At 35.0% G+C, this 20,996-nt stretch overlaps 2 protein-coding genes across 2 annotated transcripts; one reads left to right on the top strand and one right to left on the bottom strand.

Annotated features, from left to right (window-relative positions):
* Positions 1 to 1,169: 1,169 nt before the first annotated feature.
* LOC113496734 lies at positions 1,170 to 2,057 on the bottom strand. Its single transcript, XM_026876052.1, has one exon. It carries the CDS (start codon positions 2,055 to 2,057, stop codon positions 1,170 to 1,172), a length of 888 nt encoding a protein of 295 aa, XP_026731853.1.
* Positions 2,058 to 16,728: 14,671 nt separating this feature from the next.
* LOC113496733 lies at positions 16,729 to 19,440 on the top strand. Its single transcript, XM_026876051.1, has 2 exons — positions 16,729 to 17,294; positions 17,803 to 19,440. The coding sequence occupies exons 1-2, from the start codon at positions 17,114 to 17,116 to the stop codon at positions 18,291 to 18,293; spliced, it is 672 nt and encodes a 223-aa protein (XP_026731852.1). The 5' UTR covers positions 16,729 to 17,113; the 3' UTR covers positions 18,294 to 19,440.
* Positions 19,441 to 20,996: the final 1,556 nt, after the last annotated feature.

Below are 20,996 nucleotides of genomic sequence, written 5' to 3'. Positions count from 1 at the left end.
CACGTAAAGCTGCAAGTCGTCAGCATATAGGTGATACGAACACTGAAGACCTTGAGTTATAAGATTAATGAAAATAGAAAAAAGTAAAGGAGAAATTATGCCGCCTTGGGGAACACCGGAATTCAGCTCGCACCAATTCGACGAAGATTCACCGACGCGAACCGATTGCCGGCGACCCCGAAGATATGAAGAAAACCAGATCAGAGCCGCAGATGACATCATTAGGGTGTCTAGGATAGAGAGGAGAATATCATAACTCACGGTATTAAAGGCGTTCGAGAAATCAACCAGTACCACGACAGTAGCCTTAGTATCCTCCATGCCCGCCCTAATATCGTGAGTAACTTTAAGAAGAGCGGGACGTTGTGCTGTGACCAGGCCTGAAACCAGACTGGAGCGGGTTTAAAAGATGGTGCCGCGAGATGTGCAGGTACAGTTGCTTATGGACACAAGCTTCCAACACTTTGGACAGGAATGGGAGTATGGAGATAGGACGAAAAATGACTAGGCAAGGTAGGATTGGGGACTTTTGGTAAAGGAATGACGTACGCCATACGCCATTGTTCGGGAACTTGACCAGACCAGAGGGAAAAATTTATAATATGGGAAATCGGAGAGAGCAGGAATTCTAGGATGGGAGTGATCATGCGACGGCTGATGGCGTCAGCCCCTACAGCGTTGGATTTGATGGAGAGGATAATCCTTTTGACGTCATCTTCGGCTACTGGTGAAAATGAAAAAAGCTTGAATGTTAGGCCGGGTTAATGCAGACAGCTGCCTTAAAGTACGACTCATGGCTTGTTGGTCCATGGGGTAAGTGGTAGAGAAATGTGCATTTATGTCATCCAAGCCAAGAGTGAACTGATTGTCCAGGTTCCTCATCCTGCCAATGCCCAAAGAACCGAGGAACTTCCAGACATCGACAGGGGAGGAGGAAGATAAATTGTTGAGAATGTGCTGGCGTTTGGCGTTACGTATCACCTGGTTACACTTATTCCTTGCAGCTTTAAATAGGCGCCAGTTATTTTCACAACGCTCCCTCCTAAACCTGCGAAACAACCTATCCCGTCGCCGCATCATCATGCGAACTCCCCTGGTCATCCAAGGAGCAGGCAGACGTTTGATTTTAACTTTGTGGACCAGGGCATGTATGTCGTACAAGTCCTTAATTAGCCTGCAAAAATGTTGACTTTAGTGTCGGATGTTAGGTGCACTATACAAGTCGTCCCATTTTTAGATGAGAAGCCATCCCTATGCAATTTCTCCACATCCATACGGCCAAAAGAACGCAAGTGCAGTACCCTAGGACGGGGTTTAGGGGGTTTAAGGCTGTACGAGAGGAAGATGAGGTCGTGGTGGGAAAAACCAGGGGCAGGAAGTTGTCCGGAGGCTGAGACCAAGGAAGGACTCGAAGAAAGGATAAGGTCAAGCCAGGTATCATGTCCGTCAATGATGTGGTGAGTGGCTTGAAGGGGAAGAACATGAAGACTTGAGGACCTTATAATTTCGAGGAGTTTACGGGAGCGAAGGGAATTTTCGGAAAGGAGGTCTGTGTTAAAATCGCCCATGACGATAACATGTGAATACTCGGACCCTATAGATTCCAGCACCGGTTCGATGCTGGAGAAATAGTCGACAGTGGGAGGACAGTAAACAACACCAAGGATAAGCTTGGCCCCTTTGACAAAAACCTCAAGAAAGAGAAATTCGGAAGAAGCAGAGGAGCCCGGTGAGGTGGCGAGAATCTTAAAAGGAAACTCGCTACGTAGGTAGATAGCGACACCACCGCCCCTCTTCTCAACCCGATCATTCCTAATGAGAACGAAGCCAGGAAGGGGGTAAGTAGTTGAAAGAAGATGAGGTTTAAGCCAAGTCTCGGAAATCAGGACGGCATGAACGCCAGAGTTCGAAAAAGTGTCAACGAGGTCACTGTAATGGCTTGGCACACTCTGCGCATTAATATGGCAGACATTAATAATTTGTAGTTGTGGTTGGCCTATGAAAGTATTTCGCAACGTCTCTCCTAAAGTCTCTGAAAATTGTAGAAGAGCTTTCATTAAACGACGAACTGGCAGAATAAAATGAATCATCACCGGACGACATGTAAAATTTAAGGAAAAAAATAAAATAAAAATAATATGTATATATAAACTAAAAATAAAGATATTTAAAGGGAAAAAAAAAAAATCTATAAAATAGGAAAAGAATTAAAAAACAATCACAAACTTTACGTCTCTGGGCACCACCCGCCAGCTAACACACATATCGATAAAAACGAGGACACAACAAAAAAAAAAAAAATATAAAAATACACTAGGAAACAATAAACAAGAAAACAACAGATAAACGAAAAGCCGGAATATAAAAGACATTTTACCAAACACTCTAATGTCAGTTTGACAGAACATTTTACAGTCTGTGACAATCAACAGATGTCAAGCTTACGTTAAGTTGGTCTAATTCACTACGGTCCAAATGTTGAGCATTAGAGAGCACAATAAGTGGGTACGCCTTATTTAAAATTGTCGTAAAGTAATTTGGGTGAACGATAAAATAAGCAGCTTTACTTACAATTAAAAGGAAGTTAAGAAGGATTACGTCACACACTAGACCGTACACCGACACGAAAGAATTTGGCAAGTTCTGCTAGTTTTTGCGCTTGGAAGACAACCCTGCGCCTGCGCTCACGCCTCCACTCCGAGGACTGGATGATGTTTGACCGGCACCTTTAGGGTGTCTCGCCAACAGGGTGTCTAATGCAGCCATAGTAATGACCTTTTGGCGATCTCCATCGGCGACCTTAATTACGATGGTGCCATCTTGCGTCCAACAAGCTCGCATGCCGAAAATGCTGCCGTGCTTTGGCGAAGATTGCTTGCCTGGGTTTCGTGAGGAAATTCTCTTAATGCAACTGATGACCCTCGCAGTTTTGATTTTGCATTCCAAACAGCATTCCTCTCAGCAACATTAGAGAACCACACAAGTAATGGCCGGTGATGCTCCTCCCCGCGGGCTCCAATCCTGTAGCAGGCATTTATTGAGGGTGAAAGAGCCATCTTCTTGTGAAGGATGTTGTTAATCACAGCCACATTGTCCTGTTCATCAGTTTCCTCCACTCCCAAGAAAAGAAGAGCCTTCCTACGGTGCCTTGTTTCAATGGAGTCAACTGAGTGGGCACAGTCACGAATTTGCTGACGCAGCAGACTGAGCATGTTAAACATCAACTCCCTAAATGTTCGAAATTCCTCAGCCACTTTAGCCACAGTGTCTTTTGCTGCGCTGGTGGTAAGTTGTGCTTCCAGTTCAGCCATTCTTTTGTTGAAAGTATCCTCAAGCCTGAGCTGGACTGACTGAATGTCACTGAGCTGAGACATTTTGTTGAAGATTCCGGTAGTGGTAGTGAAGTGTATGCTGGTGGGTGGTGTCTTTAAGTATCACTTCAATGTAGGGTGATACCAACAGTGGCACTGATATATTGCAACTTAAAAAGCACAAAACTGTTAATTTTAATTATTCAAATGCGTCTGAACTATTTTATTTTAAATATTAAAGAATTTCAAAAATTTATGTGTACACTACTTTACACCCACCCACAAAAAAAAAAAAAAAAAAAAAAATTTCGTTAAGTGATGGAACTTTCCATAAAAGGAATATATAAAGTATAGTAAGTTAAACGTCAACGTATTCTTGAAACTTGTTTTATTTCTTTTTTATAATTTACAAGCTAGCGCGTAGCATCGATTAAAAAAGAATCTTTAACGAGACAAATTTTATTTAAATCTTAATACAAGGGGTAAATTGCATACGGGGTACATCAGTTTATGTAATTTTAATCAGTTAGAGAATAATTCTTATTTTCTTTTAATGAAATGAAGTAATCTTTTTTCGATCCTTGTCTTTGTCTCGACATTTTATCTTTTTTCTTACTATTTTTCGACTATCCTTTCGCCTTTATATCAATTTGGTCTGAAAATTATGAAACCATTTGCTATTAAGCAAGAAATTCGATTAAATAGGCTTAACCGACAACCCTAATCGATGTATGTTGTCAAGATATGAATCGAATTCAACAGCGATTAATCTTACGGGTACTGATAAAGTGGAATTCCTTACATTTATGCTATTGTAGTAAATCCATTAAGATCTTACACATTGTATGAGTACAGCTTAGACCTAATCTCGAGTTTATCGATGACAGTATAATTGATGGCACTGAACTATATCGATACTTTCACAATCGATTAAAGCTTTTATTTTGCTCAAATTATTTCGTCAATTTTATTAAATTTAACTGTAAATTGATGTATATAAATTAATTTAATAAAATCATTGTAAAAATGTAATTACATTTTAATTTTTCAATCAATTTCAAAGTCATGGTTGTCATTTTGTCATCATGTTCATCATTTATTTGAATAATCGTGATGAAAATAGACGAGGAAAATTATTATTTTATAAAAAAATCACATACATTTTATGGTTTACAATCACACCTGCTGTTGTCAAATCGATTCGAACGTTTTTTTGAAAGGGCATTGTAGCCGTTACGTCATGTCTGTAGTGATGGCAATCGATTTCATGACTCGTATAATTTTATCGATAATAGAACGAGTGCGTTTCGCATTATGGACGTTTTATTCAGACATTAAAGCTTACATTGTGTAACTGTTTTTATACTTCCTTCTTTGCAATGAACGATTTTGTTGTTCACACAGATCTCTATTAAGTGAATAGCTCATTATTATGTCGGCAGATAGAGATAGATGCAGAACTACTTTTGAGGCCTAAGTCTTCAAATAACTGATTAGGTTGTGAAAACCTGACATAACGTAGAGCGAAATAATACATTTTAAGACGCCGTGGTACCCTCTTGACATTTATAATTAATCATATATATTTAATAATCATCATCAATTGCGATGAATTTTTGTTGTATCAAAATTCTGTGCTACAAAAAGAGCTCGCAACTTCTGCTATCAATATTAGTCCGTAAAAATAGGAAAACAAAAATTTCCATTTTTCTTTACCAAAAATCTGTCCACAACATCAGTTTTCGTAACTTTACCGTATACCTAAAATACACAGTGATATCACAATGTCATTAGGCGACGCTACCGAAGCGGGGACGAAACTTAGGCGCCATGTTTTCCTACCAACTTGACGGACCATCAACTTGGTCGTATGAATACAGGAGTAAGCGCAGTTTTATGAGCGAACAACTTTTTGACGCCAGACAACTTGATGGCCGCGGTTATGTGTTCATATGGAAACTACGGCTTGGATATTCTTAGTTTCATGTCACAGTAAACTATAGCAAATAATTTAATGAAATTTCAATGACATATAATAGCTAAAACAGTATTTTTACGTTTTAAATTTAGCTCACAGCTTACAAAATATGCACATATAGCCGAGTTTGAGGTCACCACGCCGAACCCACTATGCGCGTCGTGTCTTGGGTTAGATCCCAGGGTAGGACAAGCGTTTGTGTTATCCACGAATGCTTGTTCTGAGTCTGAGTGTCTTCGTGTATTTGATTTGTATGTTTGTGAAACACCTCGCGACATAAGGACTTATTACTAAATGCGGGAGTCGTTTAAAAAAAAAGTCGTATAAGTGGGAGTGAGAAGCAAAAACCTTAACTTTATTATTTGATATAACGTCTAACATACGTAATTTACTTCGCGGATTGACACCAAGAACTCCGAACAAGAAACTCGTCTCAAACCGATATTTTCCTCGTACGAGCACTCGGTTATAGTATCGATATCGACACGCTCGGCTGACACCCGATAGCGCTCTTTTCATTACTTCTTTGTTATTTTGACAAGTTTGAAGCAAGCGAGCGAAGTGTGGACTCGATATGGTCCTCGATAACGCGATGGCTTGTTTTGTTATCGATATAAATAATATTAAAAATAACAAGAATGGGTCTTGGTAACATACCTACTATAAGTGAACAAAAGTTAAAATATTAAAAACAAAGATGTTATTTCATACCTACACAAAAAAATACAAATTCATGATTAATAAATATATAACAAAGCAAAGGCACACATTAATTAAATATAGGAACCATTAAGGTCAGTCCTAAGTCAATATCGAATAAATAGACATTGCTAAAGAACAGAAAATATGACGTATTAATTTTAATCAGTAATTTCTTTTAGTTAATTCCTTAAAAGAACAAACACGTCATTTGTTATTAAACACACATTTTATTCTTAATTAAAAATGCGGAATTCATAAAGTGAGTATTTAAATTACATTGGGGAGAAATAATTATCAAGTGCCCGTGGGGCTAAAATAAATAATTAACTTGGCCATTTAAAATGAGCACTTTGTGTCTGTATTTAAAATAAATGTGTTTAACCATTTGGTATAAATGGGATCGTTTTTGGATCAACAACTTTACTTTTTCAGTTTAAGAAATATTTAATCTAATTAGATCATTATTGTTTATGCCTTGGAATACTCGTGCTATTACATAAACATGCCTAATTGAAAAGAAAATTAATTTCCAAGAAAAAAAAATGGAAAATAACACTTATTTTCAACAAGTTATTTTCACTTAGCTTCAAAATTTTAGAATTATTTCAGTTTGAGTTTTCACGGACGTGTAAATTGTTTTAAGACCGACATAATTTTATTATTAAAATTAGTGTGGAGAATTATATGATTTTCATATTCATTAGTTCTTAAAAACAAACATTTCCTATTTGACTTCCCAGAGAAGAAACGTCGAAAGAAACTCAGAGGTCGTTCTCTTTTAACCCATTTAGTCCTGAAACTATTTTTTTCTAAAATGTTTGTTTTTTTCTTAGTATATAGGTTGATAGGGGTCTAAATATTAGGAAAACCTAAAAAATTAAAATCCTGAAATAAAAGGGGTCTGGGAAATAGCCGTACCACATATGGTACAGTAGGATTTGGAGTAAGAAAAATACCGTAAAAATGAGAAAAAAGTTGTTTATTGTTCATAGTTATTTAAAAATGTAATCAGAATAAAAAAAACCGCAGCAAATGAAAACTTATTAAAAATACAAGAAAAACATACACTAAATTAGCATTTTGTGTGGTAAGCAAGAAAGCATTCAACATGCAATCCAACATTACATTTGATGCATCTTGCTGGGCTTTGTCGGTGGCAATGTCCACATCTCGTTCTTTTATTATCGGGCTGTTTTATTATATAATGACCCTTGTCATCAAATCGGGAATCCATAGTTAGAGATGATTGTCGGCTAGGTCCAGGCTTGCTTCGAGACTTATTCGATTCAATTATGGATATAGCTATGCGACGTCTAAAATACAATAAATCTTGTTTGCCACCATTGTATCTATAAAGTAGCCAGGCATTTTGCACTGACATGTCAAGACAATGCAAAATAAGGGGCATGTACCACTTTTTTCCCCGGATGCTAGTTCTGACTGACGAAATATTTTGATCAGATAAGTCGACACCACCCATATTTTGGTTATACTTCTGAATCAAGTGAGGCTGAGATACACTAATTTTCTTTTTTAGTTGTTGTGAGTATCTCTCTGCCTTATGACACGGTAATATCCCCGTTTGAATTTGAGCAAACTGTAACAATGCTGTTGTCATGCCATTTACAGATTATAATGGAGTCACTAACACGATAATCATACTCTCCTCTTTCCTTCTTCTTCATTTCTTTATTAGCTATCAAAGGACATTTTCCTGTTCGATTTTCTCTTATAGTGCCCGTTACACCCATATTCCTTTTTTGTTAACTCTTCAACCAACGGTAACCCGGTAAAAAAATTATCAATATATAAGTGATATCTGGATCCAAGCTCAAGTTTCATTAGTTTATCTGAATATGTCAAAACTACACTAGCCCCAAGGCCTAATTCAGCATATCTGGCGTTCAAAATTGTAGTGGCCCCTTGGTAAGGCTCAAACCAAGCTATATAGCCCCCCGCAGTAGCTCCTACCCACAGTTTGAACCCATACCGTAATGGGTTTGCCACGAATAAATTGTTTACATCCATGTCGACCAAAATAAGGCACCATAGCTTCGTCAACACTGTGGTTTTCTTTGTGGGGACAGTGGTCTAGAAACTTGGCAGATAATTTGCTCATAAGTGGCCGAACTTTTGCAAATTTATCAGAAGAATCTAACTGATGGTTGTCCATACAATGTAGATTTGAAAATATGTAGGAAAAGCGGTCTCTCGATAAAGCACTAGCAATGAGCTCATTCTTCACGTCAGGCGAGTTCTCCCAATACATTCGTCTTCTATTTACCGAGGAATAGCCACTTACTAACAGAACACCAATCATACACTTCATCTCTTCTATTTTTATATCAGCAGCAAGGTTTTTTCTTCCTATGTACCTGTTCGTCTCAGTGGTCAATAAATCAAAAACATCCTCCGAAAAAAACAAAGAAAACCATTCTAGTGGTGATTTTTCCTGAGGGACGTGGTAATCAGGTCGCCATAATGATAGTGGAGCCTTCGTAATCCCCGTTTCCTCCAGTTATATTTTTTTAAAACTTTATGAAGGGGCTCATCATTCGTGTCCGGATCCCAATGTTGTCCAAACTAACTGTAGGGTTGACGTAGCTCTGCGTCCTCTGAGCAAGCTAGGTAGATATTGACATTGACTGATTTCGTCTCCAGAGTCCTTCTGTCAGTTCTGCATTCGCATTATCAGGCGGAAGTATGAATACATCATTTTCATTCGTTGTCTCAACATCCCCTCTTCCAATAAAGATAAATGTCATTCAGGGATAATGGTCTGAAAAGCAAAAAAAAGTTAATTGAAATGGCATATAGTCTACCGTACCAAATAGGGTACACCATTATTCATGTCTAAATAACTAAAAAATAAATAAATAATTAGGATATTCAAATGTACAATGAAACAAGAATATTTTAGTTTATAAAAGATGGAAATTATTTGTATAATTATATAATTGTAGTATATTTACTGTTGGACATGTCTCCGCAGAAAAAATAATTTACGAAACATCTGCACTATTATCAGCATTCAATTGCACTGGCGTATTTTTTTTCCGATTGAGCACTATTTTTTTTCGACATAAATACCAAATAATATTAAAAATATTATCATACCTGCAAAAAAAAAATTATCCAAGTGTACCCAGGTAATGGTCGGTAGGTCTAAATGGGTTAAAGTGCAGACAATTAGAATTTCTGAGACATCTAGACTTTCTTTAGGAAATTTAATTTTCAACGTCCTCGTTCTTATTTGTCAAGGTAATAAGTGTTCTCTACAGGAGAAGCAGCTAAATATCAGCCCAGATGCTTGAGCTCATACGCCAAACTCAAAGTGCGACGTGTCGTAGCTAAAACCCCCGCGTAGGATAAGCCTTTGCGTGATCCACGAATCGATTTTGTGGGTGTCTAAGTGCATGTGACTTAATGGTTCGTGCAACCCCACTCAACGCAAGGATTAAACAAAAGTAGCGAATAAAAATTACCAGACTGATTTAGTCCCAGTTTGTCAAAACCTAATAGAGATCTAGATGCCATATGATATTACATTTGTCACCAAAAATGACAAATGAATTCGCGGTCAAACACTAGCTCACAAATAGACCCTTCGCGACCCACTGTTTGGGGTTGTAAAACTTTTATTACTCAATTCGTGTGCCCTTCATTATCGGGGCAGTCACGAAGCTTCGTGGCTTTTTGTCACGTTTTTATCCACTTCCTGTTTATTTCAGAATGTTCAATTCACCTTATTCGTTAGTATGCCTTTTTATTATTCCCGTTTTTATGATACAATGTTTGGAATTAACGAGTCGTGTGTTTTTCTGGATTCAATTGAGATTCGGAATGGATTTGTTGTTGTATGTTGGGTTTTTTGTTTAATTTCGGTTTCAATCGAATTGTTTGTATTTATTATTTCTAAAATACGATTTGAAATTAAAAATAGAATTTATTCTTTTGTCCTAATTTCTATTCCTAATACAATTTGTTTCTTTTAAAAGTATAAGTTTATGTCCGTAAGGGCGAAGGTCTTTTAATTCCTTCTGAACCTTTAATTTTAGTAGTTGTTATTATATCGGTAAGAGAAAAATATCTTCGAAAATTTTAACTTTCTAAATATCACGGTTTTGATAAACAGTCTGGTGCTGCAGCCTAACAGCACAACATTTTTAAACAAAATGCTCTACTATTCTCTATCAATTGTTTGACACTATCAATATGAATGTCTCCTCTTTACACGATAGAACATTATGGCACTCAATTTATGTCAAATGACCTCAAAAAATTTCAATATCCACAGTTGATTTATTATGTCAGCCATTTTCCACTATGACTCTTGTAAACTAATAATAAAATGCAAAATGTCGCTCGACACGGACTCAAGAAACTTAAACTGTCGTCAAACAGCAAACTTAATCAAAAGAAAAACTACAAGGACTTGAGAAAGCTGTTTACGTTCGCGATCAACAGAAATATTTGCTCGGAAGAAGTAAATTATATAATACGACTTTATAGCCAACACTAAATAAGTTTGCGATGAATAATGTAGGCATGATGACTGGGTATAAAAAGTAAAAATCTATCAGGCGCTCAGTCAAATTATTGAAAAAATATTATACATAGCAATCCCCCGAGGAGTCGTCTATGACAACACCCTCAACTGACCAAAAAAAACAAAGGCTTCTAGTAGAGTCGGTAGCGTTACCTCTTAAAGTTTGTTATAATTGACCTCGAAAGCCTTAATAATGAGAAGTCGATACGAGGCAAAGTCAACCACATCCCGATAATAGATTTAGGTACAAGTCCAATAATCCTATACTAGCCAGAAGGCTTTAGGTTTTTTTCTTCCGACTAAAATTTGCTGTTGCCAAGGGGGGTTTCGTGTAATTCAATCGTGTATTGGTTCACACAAATCTTTAAAATAATTCAACAAAACTTAAAAGAAGTTAGTGTATGGGAAGCTACGAATCTGGCTATAATTTTTCTCAATAGAACTATCAGTCAGAACAGAAACAATATTAAAAAAGCATCAGTATCTTAACAAGTCATTAAAAAAATTCAATAAATAAATCCAATTACCAAAAGCGAAGCTAAGTAAATCATTTTCCAAATCAGTCAAAGTAATAAACGTATGTAATATATTTAACATTTCACGTGAGGGGAAGCGAGTTATGTAAGAGTTCCCCTGAGAAATGGACTCCCCTTTCAAGGGAGGAATGGGAGAGATACTTCAAAGTTTGCTTGATGAATCAAATAAGTAATATTGGAAAAAGCTTCAAGTTTTACTCCGGAGCCGACGCTGGGGAGTTGACTTTATTTTCACACCTTTTTTTGATAAAAGGGCGGACAGGGTTGTAAGTCTTCAGTTTGTTTTATTAGTTAGGTGACGTTATTAATGGTATGGAAATTGGTAAGTCAATACCAAGGTATCGGGTCCATGCTTTTTTCTTGCTTTTATAAATTAGAAATTGTGCTGCGGATTCGCTAGCTTTGAAAAAATTCTGATTTCGAATATTAAATTTTATTTGTCTGTCTTGTACGTCGAAATTCTGTTATCATTTTATTTTCAGAGATAAGATATTTTGAGAACTTGTTCAGTTAAAATCAACCCTACATAATTGAATCTTAGATCTCTGGAAATGCCTGAAGCAGTTGAAAGCAGTTTACAAATCTGTCAAAATAATTTTCAACAATAATAATGTAGAGCTCCTCTCATAGTTAAGTCTAATTAAACATAGAAGTATTCTAATGGAATTATCAAACCTCAGTGCTAATTTATACTTGTCACCGCTAAATACACCGAAGTGCAGAATTGTGCTAAATAAATAAGTACCTACGTAATGATTGATGATCTGCGGCGAAATGATATTAATTATTAATATCGACGAAATTGACGCGGCATATGATACAAATAGACTTTCCTTTTTCATATTGTGTTGTTTTAGAAAATTATAACGTTAATTTTAAGGGATAAAATTAATATTACATTATATATTCTTGACTAGAGATTTTTTAGTTTTCTTTTTCATAAAGTTTGTTACGCGTAGACTTCGGTCACCATGTGTACGTCATATTCGAAACTCTTTCAGCTTGCATTGCTCTAATAGCTAATAGCTGAATAATATTTAAAATTAGTCTCCGAGAAAAGAAGATAATTTTTAAATAATTTGGGAGAAAAAGGACTGAGATAGGCCGGGTGGACTGATTATAATTGAAATTTCAAATTTTTAATGTTTTAATCATAAATAGCAATCTTTTTTTTTCTTTCATTATATTATATTTAATAAAAATAATATTTTTTAAATAATTCTGAGAAAATCAACAAGCTAAATTATTCCCATACGATTTAATTTTTCTATTCCAATTCTCACATTGTTCCGACAAAACAAAAAAATCATCGATTCGATTTGTGGATTGTCATGTATGTTTGGTTTTACTCATAACCTTTAGTAAATAAGAATTACCAACTATGAATTATTTTAGATACCAATAAATTAGTAAATTGAACGGACAGCGACCTCTCAAAGACTAGATATTATTTCATGACCTAAAATATCATAGCATCACATCCACTTATGTAGAAAGAAAATAATTGCCAAACTTTATCAATAAACATTCATTTCTATATCGATTTCATGGAATAATATTCGTTTATTTGTTTGCCGCCGGGTAATGTCTGGAGTTCGGCCATTCCAAATCAACTATTCACATTTAGGTTAGTTCAAAACAGCCTATACAAAATGATGGATAGTGCTAATGTTTGTTTAACTTTTTGGGAGTGATGTTTGTTTTTAGATGTAAAATGAAATAAATAGATAAACAAACCTATTATGTAGATTAAGATTCTAAATAGTTTTTATGTGAACTTATTTTGACTTCCTTGAGAGTTTTGCTACTTATATTATAAATGCGAAAGTAACTCTGTCTGTCTGTCTGTTACGCTTTCACGTCTAAACCACTGAACTGATTTTAATGAAATTTGGTACAGAGATAGAGTTGGTCTTGAGAAAGAACATAGGATAGTTTTTATCCCGGACTTTTGAAGAGTTCTCTTGGAAACGCGATATAACCGATATCGACGCGGGCGAAGCCGCGGGCGAAAAGCTAGTATAAAATATATTACTACTAAGTACGGTTACTCACCAATTTCAGTTTTCATCTTCATCATAGCAAAATAAATATACGTCATAAAACAAATTTCGAACACCCTTTAAAACCATTTAAATTCAAATAAACTTTGAACGCACCTTCAGAATAACAATACATTAAGAGCAAACCTCATGAGTCAAATTGAATTTTAACACTGAACGAATAGAGTAGAAAATGAAATAAAAGTGATATAACGAGTTAATCGGATTTCAATGCGATGTTATTAATTAAGAACCCGGATTAGTTTGGGGTCGATCTAAAACAGCCATTAAACCTTAATTATGAACCTTCACACTTTTTACTATTTGAGTTATATATGCCTTACATGTCCCTGGAGAAACTTGCAATAATAATCTCTATTTAAAAGTATTATAATCTATATTTGTTTGTTTTTGCTGCGATTAAAAAATATTAGTGACATGCTTAAAAAGGTCAGACTGTTTTAGAATATGACATTTTAAGTTTATACATAGATGTAACATTCTATTTAGAAAACAAAACATATTTTCGACGAGTTTATTACATTTGAGTGAAATATCCTCAGAGAAATGTAATTTGTGATCACGTCCTGGAGTTAAGGCCAATTATCTTCATTTCAATGAGCGGACAACCTTTATTACAGTGTAAGGCTTGTAGTACCATGACAATTGCAATGACTGTAATGTTAAAAAACAACGTCTTAAATAGAAGGCAATTTCAAAATAAATGAATATCAATGTCTTACTTGTCGCATGTTGGCTGTCCGATTTTTAACGGCCTTGGAAACATTTAGATGTTTCAGTTTTCTCATCATTTAGTTTTTTTATCATATTTACCAAGAGATAAAACTATTTTTAATTAATAATTTAAACGTACTTACATTCCTACTTATATCTTGAAAATTGGTTACGGAAAAGCCAAATTAACTTCTAACCCGGTAGTAGTTTGTAGAAGACTCACTTCTACAAACAAGTCCTGTTTAGACTCCAGAGAGCGCCACACAACCGAATGCAATTGGGAACACTGGGAACTTCTCAATAAGTATTGATTGAGCGTGATAACTTAGATGAAACTTTGTCTAACACTGGACACTACTGCTTACTATCAAATTTTTTGAAAAATGTCAGGAAGAATTTCGCACTTGGTATTGATAGACGAATATCACTTGTATAAATTATTTGTTTTATTTATTTGTTCTTTAACTTCTCTTTGAGTGTATTTTCTTCTGTCATTTGATTTAAAGTAAATAGTTTTCTAGTAGGTATTATCATATGCATGAGTGTATATAATATAATAATATCAACCCAATTAACAGTCTTATATAGTAGCAGATTTATACCACATAAAAAAGAAAATAAGTAAATAAAGACTGATTCACTTATGATGAAAATCGATTGAACTCCAGACCTCCTCACAATAATATCTTAATGATTTTCAACGTAGTTTTAAAAATACATTTACTTGGTAGATTAAATTTCGTAAATGGACAGTCAAGAAAAATGTCAAACTTCTAAAGCTGCAGAAAACCCGTGTTTTCATTTTAACACAGCGACATGAATTATGATGAAAGCACGGTCAAGTATCTTGGCACACGAAACTAGAAATTAATTAAAACACAATATAATTTGTTCAGTGGATATGAAATTGTGAAAAGCATTCTTGCTACAAACTTCCAATAACAACTTTAGATTATTGTCCACTATCTCGAAAACAGTAAACTTTTCAAACTACGACCCTAGAAATGTATTAAACGCAGATCTAGCAAACTAATCTGATACACAAAGCGCAGATATTTCTACTAAAACTTTTGGACCCTTTGCCAAGTTGTTCAAGTTCAAGAATTTAATCATATCAATAGATAAGTCGATGATATTTTAAATACTGGAATTGTGTATTGTTGGTAATTAAAATTACAGAACCTTTTCAAATTATTATGAAAAAATTCAAACGGATATAGGATTTGCTAAAATTGGGATTTAAAGACAACTCATTTCAGCCATTGCCACTGAAGATATAAAAGTAAAAAATTCATAATAGTTAACAACAAAAATGAAAACAAATATTTGCATAAACCATAATTAGGCAATATTGGTAATCTAGAAATACTGTCCACTATAACAACACCTTGAAAAACATTTGTATACACTCACATCGACAAATCCAAAAAAAATAACCAACCAAGTAGGTAACACGTGCACTACAGACCATTGGCTTTCTCATAATGAGGTTTGTTGACATTCTGATTACATGACCTCAATTGGAACAAGTTGCAACAGCATTATTACACGTGTTATCAGAGCTAAGATTTAGCCCATCTACTTCATTATCATCTTATCACAAATCGTCTATAGTAATCACAGCCTTAACCACGTTTCTTTCTTCCTCTTTTTTGATCAAATGCACCTGATGCGGAAAAATCCTATTGTTTCCAGTCTCATAGATAGCTTCATGATCACTCTTATCTCCTTAATGGCATAGATTCAGAGTTTCCATTCATGAATACCTAGAATTTTTGTAAACACGTACTCAGCTGCTTGTGAACAATGGCGCGAGATAAGCAGCCGACTCCTAAGGATTTTAACACTTTAGTGCTACTGTGATAAATGTGAACTGCATAAATAGTATGAAAAAGTATTCTAAATCGATATCTTATACGAGACTTTTATAAAAATTTAATTAGATTTAAAGGAATTTCAACGAAATTTATCCAACACAAAATGTTTTTTGATAGTAACTATCGTGATATCGTGAGTTCGACTCGCGATCCCGCCGCGTCTGCTTATGATGAAGGACTCCGGTTGGGTCCGAAACTAGTCGGGCTACCCCGATAAATACAAAATGAATAAAATAAATACAAATTTAATAACAAACTGTGTTGGATAAATTTCGTTTCTTTTTGATTTTTTCCGAATTCATTATTACTTATGTTATACCTAGAGAAAATATTTGCATGAATCAGCAGCAGCAGTTTCGAATATCAATTGAAACTACATTTCTTTCCATTATGAAAGATTATACTTTTCCCAGTATTACTTTGTATTTCCTCACACAACATCTAATGAAGACGGTTGATAACAGAATTAACACCGAGATAACCGCTCCTTTGTATTGAAATGCGATCTAATATGAATAAGATATTACCGACCACAATAGCTAAGCTATGGGAGTATGGGTTCCACTTGGGATGGTAATTATATTGGCCTATTTGTTACTCATGTTACGGGTCAGCGTTCGCATTAGTATGCTCGTAATTTTGTTATCCGATCTTCATTATTAAATAATTTGCTTAGGCTTATGGCACCATGATAAGCAATAGATAAACCATGACACAAGGTCATTCCATTTGATAAACCATTTTTTTCATCTAGCCCAGTGGGCTGCTAGTGTGTCTAACTTCTGGGCCTCCAACAAATCCTTCAACGACTTTCTATCCTGGGCCACATAGTAGCAGATCACGCAATAGCAAAGCAATAAAACAAAAGAGTAACTTATGGAGTTTCTTGCCGGTTCTTCTCCATAAGAATGACACTTTGGAACCGTGCGTAAAAGTGCCTGAGAAACGGCCTATTTGAAATAAAAACTTTTTGATTTTGATTTTGAATAAATATGAAGTTTTGAAAATAAATTATTTTCATCAAATAGCTCTCGTTTTCGCTTTTGTATAACGCCATAACCTCAAATAAACAGTTTTCATTACAAATGTAACAACAAACTCTAATTTACTAAATCTGTATTTGTATAATGTTAGAACGATACAGGGTTAACGACTCCCTCCAAACATCTATGGTTTCTCGGAAGGTTGCCAAATCCATGTAGGTTGTTAAAATATTCTACGAACTTCAAAATATTTCATACATAATACTTGATAGTTCAATAACCCAAGAATAAAAACTGTATACAAATTATTTGTTACAAAAGAAGATCCTCTATAGCACCTGGTCACCAAAAACACGTCGGCATTACAGGGTTAATAGGCTTAGCGCCGCGACAAGTGTGTATGTTTGCAAAACGTAGACTATTTTTTGCTGAAAATTTCTATCTGGATATAAGCCATCTGCGCCACACAAACTTTAGTATTTTCTTTGAAGTCACAACGAAGATGACGCGGTTTACGAAAATAAAATTAATTGTTCTTATTGTAGTTGTAAGTTGGGTTAAATCACAGGAGTATATTGAGAGTAAGTAGTTGTTTAAGCATTAATTAAGCTTATCTGTCTCGATGCAAAAACAGTGGCCTTAGAGATATTAAGTATACCAATCTTTTATACATAGAAGACATAGGATCGCTGAAAAATAAATAATAATTGAATGAATTCCAAAATGAAGTGTTCAGACATATATTAGATTGTTACTATTAGTAAGTAGATAAATTCTGGTATTATCTTTCATTTTATATGGATTTTCTACAAATTTCCAGCAAGAAATAGATTAAGCAAATTAACAGCCATATAGAAAAACAACGCTTAGGTAGGTGACTTGAAAATGTATTTTAGTCTTTGCAATCCGCTAGACAATGATCAAGACGTGATAGCTACTTGTGACATTCATATTATTATCTCATCTCATCATAGCATCTTCTGTGCGCTGTTCTTAGATACTTCTGTAAGTCAGTATGACAAAGGTGTAAGTAGACCTATATCCCAGAATAACCCATTCCATTTTTAGACGTTTTTTTTGTATTTTCAGATCTACACGACTCAAAGTATGGAACACACATCAAAGAAATACCTAAATCATTTGAAGTAAAAGGCAGCGATGCAAACTCACAGTTCCAGAAATTCTTTGATCAGATCCAAGAAGTGGCCAGACAAGAGAACCTTTCAGTTTTATACAAAGTGAAATTAGAAATACAGAAACCGACGAAGTATCATTCAAAGAGGGCGGTGATAAAGAAAGGGAGATCGAAGAAGTACAACATACCATTGAAGAAAACGAGTATGAAGCTGTCAAATTTCGAAGTGTGGCTGAGGAAAATGGCCGAGCAATCAGGGATGAGCAAAAACGGCCACGCGCAGAACTTCGAGATGTATGCGCCAGTGACGACGGAAGGGGAGAAGTTGATCACAACCACGAAACAAATACAGCTCAAGTTCAAACCCATCATATCGAAGACTAAAACGAATTACACCAAATTCGTGAGGCCCGTACGAAACAGAATTATAACTCTCACTAAATAGGTTTAACAATTAAGAACAATTAAATATTTAGGTAGATGATGTAAATAAATTTATACGTTATATAAATTTTTGTTTTCGTTTATTATCCACCTTATTATTCTTCATTTTTAACCGCTAACATATTTGAAATCGTCAAACATGAAAGCAATAATTTTATAAGGCAGCTAAAGTTGCAGATTTTACTGCATGTTAATTTAATTAACTATTTAATTTCCACCTTTTGGCATCTAAACTACCTATATTGAGTACAAAGCACATATTGAGACATAGTGGTACGATACATAGTCGTAAGATTCAGTGACGTTTTATTTTCCATCGAAACAAACTTAATACCAAAATGTAGAAAAGTCTGAAGTCTAAGTCATGTGACTCATTGAAAAGGAATTTTATTACCGCACATACATTTTTCGCATCGCAATATACGGTCTGAACTGTTCAGCTATAGAACTGAGCTAATTCCTTCAACAAATACCTATCCAGCGAAACAGTACGAAATCCCAAAACCGAATTACAAATTCATTCTGTTCAACATTTCGAAGCTTATTCTTTTTCCCTCATTGTTTTATTCCCACAATTCGTGGAGCGGCTGTGGTCAAGCCGTAAAAAATCTTGCAATATGCAGTTCTGTAGCGAATTCTTCTCACGGTCAGTAATAAAAACTGTGCGGTCTATCAGTTTTGTTTCTCTCACCAGGGGCCCCGCTTATGAAACATATTTCAGCCAAATCGCCGAACATGAAACCCGGAAGATATTTGGAGACGATAGATTTTATTTATTACTTTGTTCGTCGTGTTTTGTTTTTTGTGGAACTTTTGAGACGGTACCAATTTTATACGTTGTGACATATGTAACGGAGTTGTTCAGGGGTTAAGAGAAGAAAGTTATGCAGTAACTCATAAAGATAAATATGAGTGGCTGTTTACATAATATAATATGTATGTACTAACTGCCAACCTAAGCAGTATATAGTCCATTTAAACGAGCATATACTAAACAGCTAACTTGTGTATAACTTACAACTGGAGAATGTGGCTAATGTAGTTATATATGATCATGAATGATTAAAAGAAATGATTTAAAAACTATAACATCAGCTATACGTCAGTATAAAACCCCTGAAATATTTAAAACCAATACCTACACTTCAATATTAGCCTGCACGGAATCCGTAAATTCCAATCTTTTCTCTAAATCCTCAATAAAAATTTGTTGAGGTCGAAATCCTTTTATACCTTCGAGGTCGAGGGCTCTTTCTATTCTGCTCACACGTTGTTTCGCATTCCGCGGTGTCGTGGCTCGGAAAGCTACATAATGCCTTGGGGGCCTACATAACCGACGTACAAAATTAAATATCGTTCTAGTTCTATGTCTGAGGGATTTCTGTTTGTTTTTATAACGCTTTTCGTCGTTTCTTGTGTAAATAGCTGATCCCTAATCGAAGATTTTTTTCTTAATTATGTTGCTAGAAATTTTCCACATGCCCTGTAATTTTAGGTTAATCGGTACTGAGCAGGTCGCCATTTACCAAACTAAATAATTATTGAAATATCACGAACTGGAATAGAAATTAATACCGAATTCATAAAATATGCTTTTAACAATGGTTCTCTAAATTAGAATAACAAAAGCGTTGTTAACAACTACGTAAAAAAATGGTAAAAATGTTCGATATCAAATTCCCAATTTGTAAACCAATTAATTTGGTACAACAAAACATTATACGAATTTCTTTAGACAAATTTATATTACATTCGATATCTGTTTTATATTTATTCATTCAAAAGAACATTTCTGGGAATTTGTTGCGTGCCTCAAAAAGAAGAAAAAGTGAGTCCATACTTAAATTAAAAAATGCAAAAGTAACTCCGTATATCTTTAGAAAAGTACTTTTTTTTAATAACAAAGAATAATAAAACACTTCTTGTCTCATTGCTGGTTTGAGTAGCACATTAAATATAAAAAATAGTTCAACACAATTTCCAAAAATCATTCCAATAGCATTATAACACAAGTTGTTAACAAAGACTGAGTGTAATTTAAAATAACGCGGTATTTAACTGGGCTTAATACTTAAAACTCATTCAACAGAATATATCAGTGCGCATCAGCTAATTAGCTGTAAATTAAATCAAGTATATTTCTTGACTAGCTGTTGCCCGCGACTTCGTCTGCGTGATTTTCAAGATGTGAAAAACTATGAAGTTTAATAATAACGATCATCGCAAATGAAACCCTTCTTTTTTCTTGCTTTTTTTTCTAAATTATAATGAATCTTGAGCGGCCCAAAGACTATCAAATGTTTGAATCAAACACATTTCATCGTTTACGATACTATCCTGGTGTCAAATATTTCACAGTTGTTTTATGACTTTTTCTTATTTAATCCCAAAAAGAGGGGCTTATAACTTAGACATATCTGCCTGCCTGCCTGTCTGTGATATCATAGCTTCCGAACGAATTGTACAATATTAATTTAAACGTGAATTATGTGCGAGTGTTCGTTAAGACATGTTTAACAAATCGAGCCGTCGAAAAATGGGGGGGGGATGCAAGTATGAAAAAATAACAGAAGGAATAACTCAGTCTTAGCAATTCTGCTAAGAATGTTTTACTTTCGAAGGGTTTCCATTTTCTAATTGGGTGGGTTATGATTTTCGAGCACGTCTGTTCTTTGGCCGGCCTGCACCTGAAATTGTTAGACGG

The sequence above is a fragment of the Trichoplusia ni genome, chromosome 8 (genome assembly GCF_003590095.1).
Source record: "Trichoplusia ni isolate ovarian cell line Hi5 chromosome 8, tn1, whole genome shotgun sequence".
In the NCBI taxonomy this organism is placed as follows: domain Eukaryota; kingdom Metazoa; phylum Arthropoda; class Insecta; order Lepidoptera; family Noctuidae; genus Trichoplusia; species Trichoplusia ni.
The sequence above is the reverse complement of the archived record's forward strand: the minus strand, read 5'-3'. Positions and strand labels throughout refer to the sequence as shown.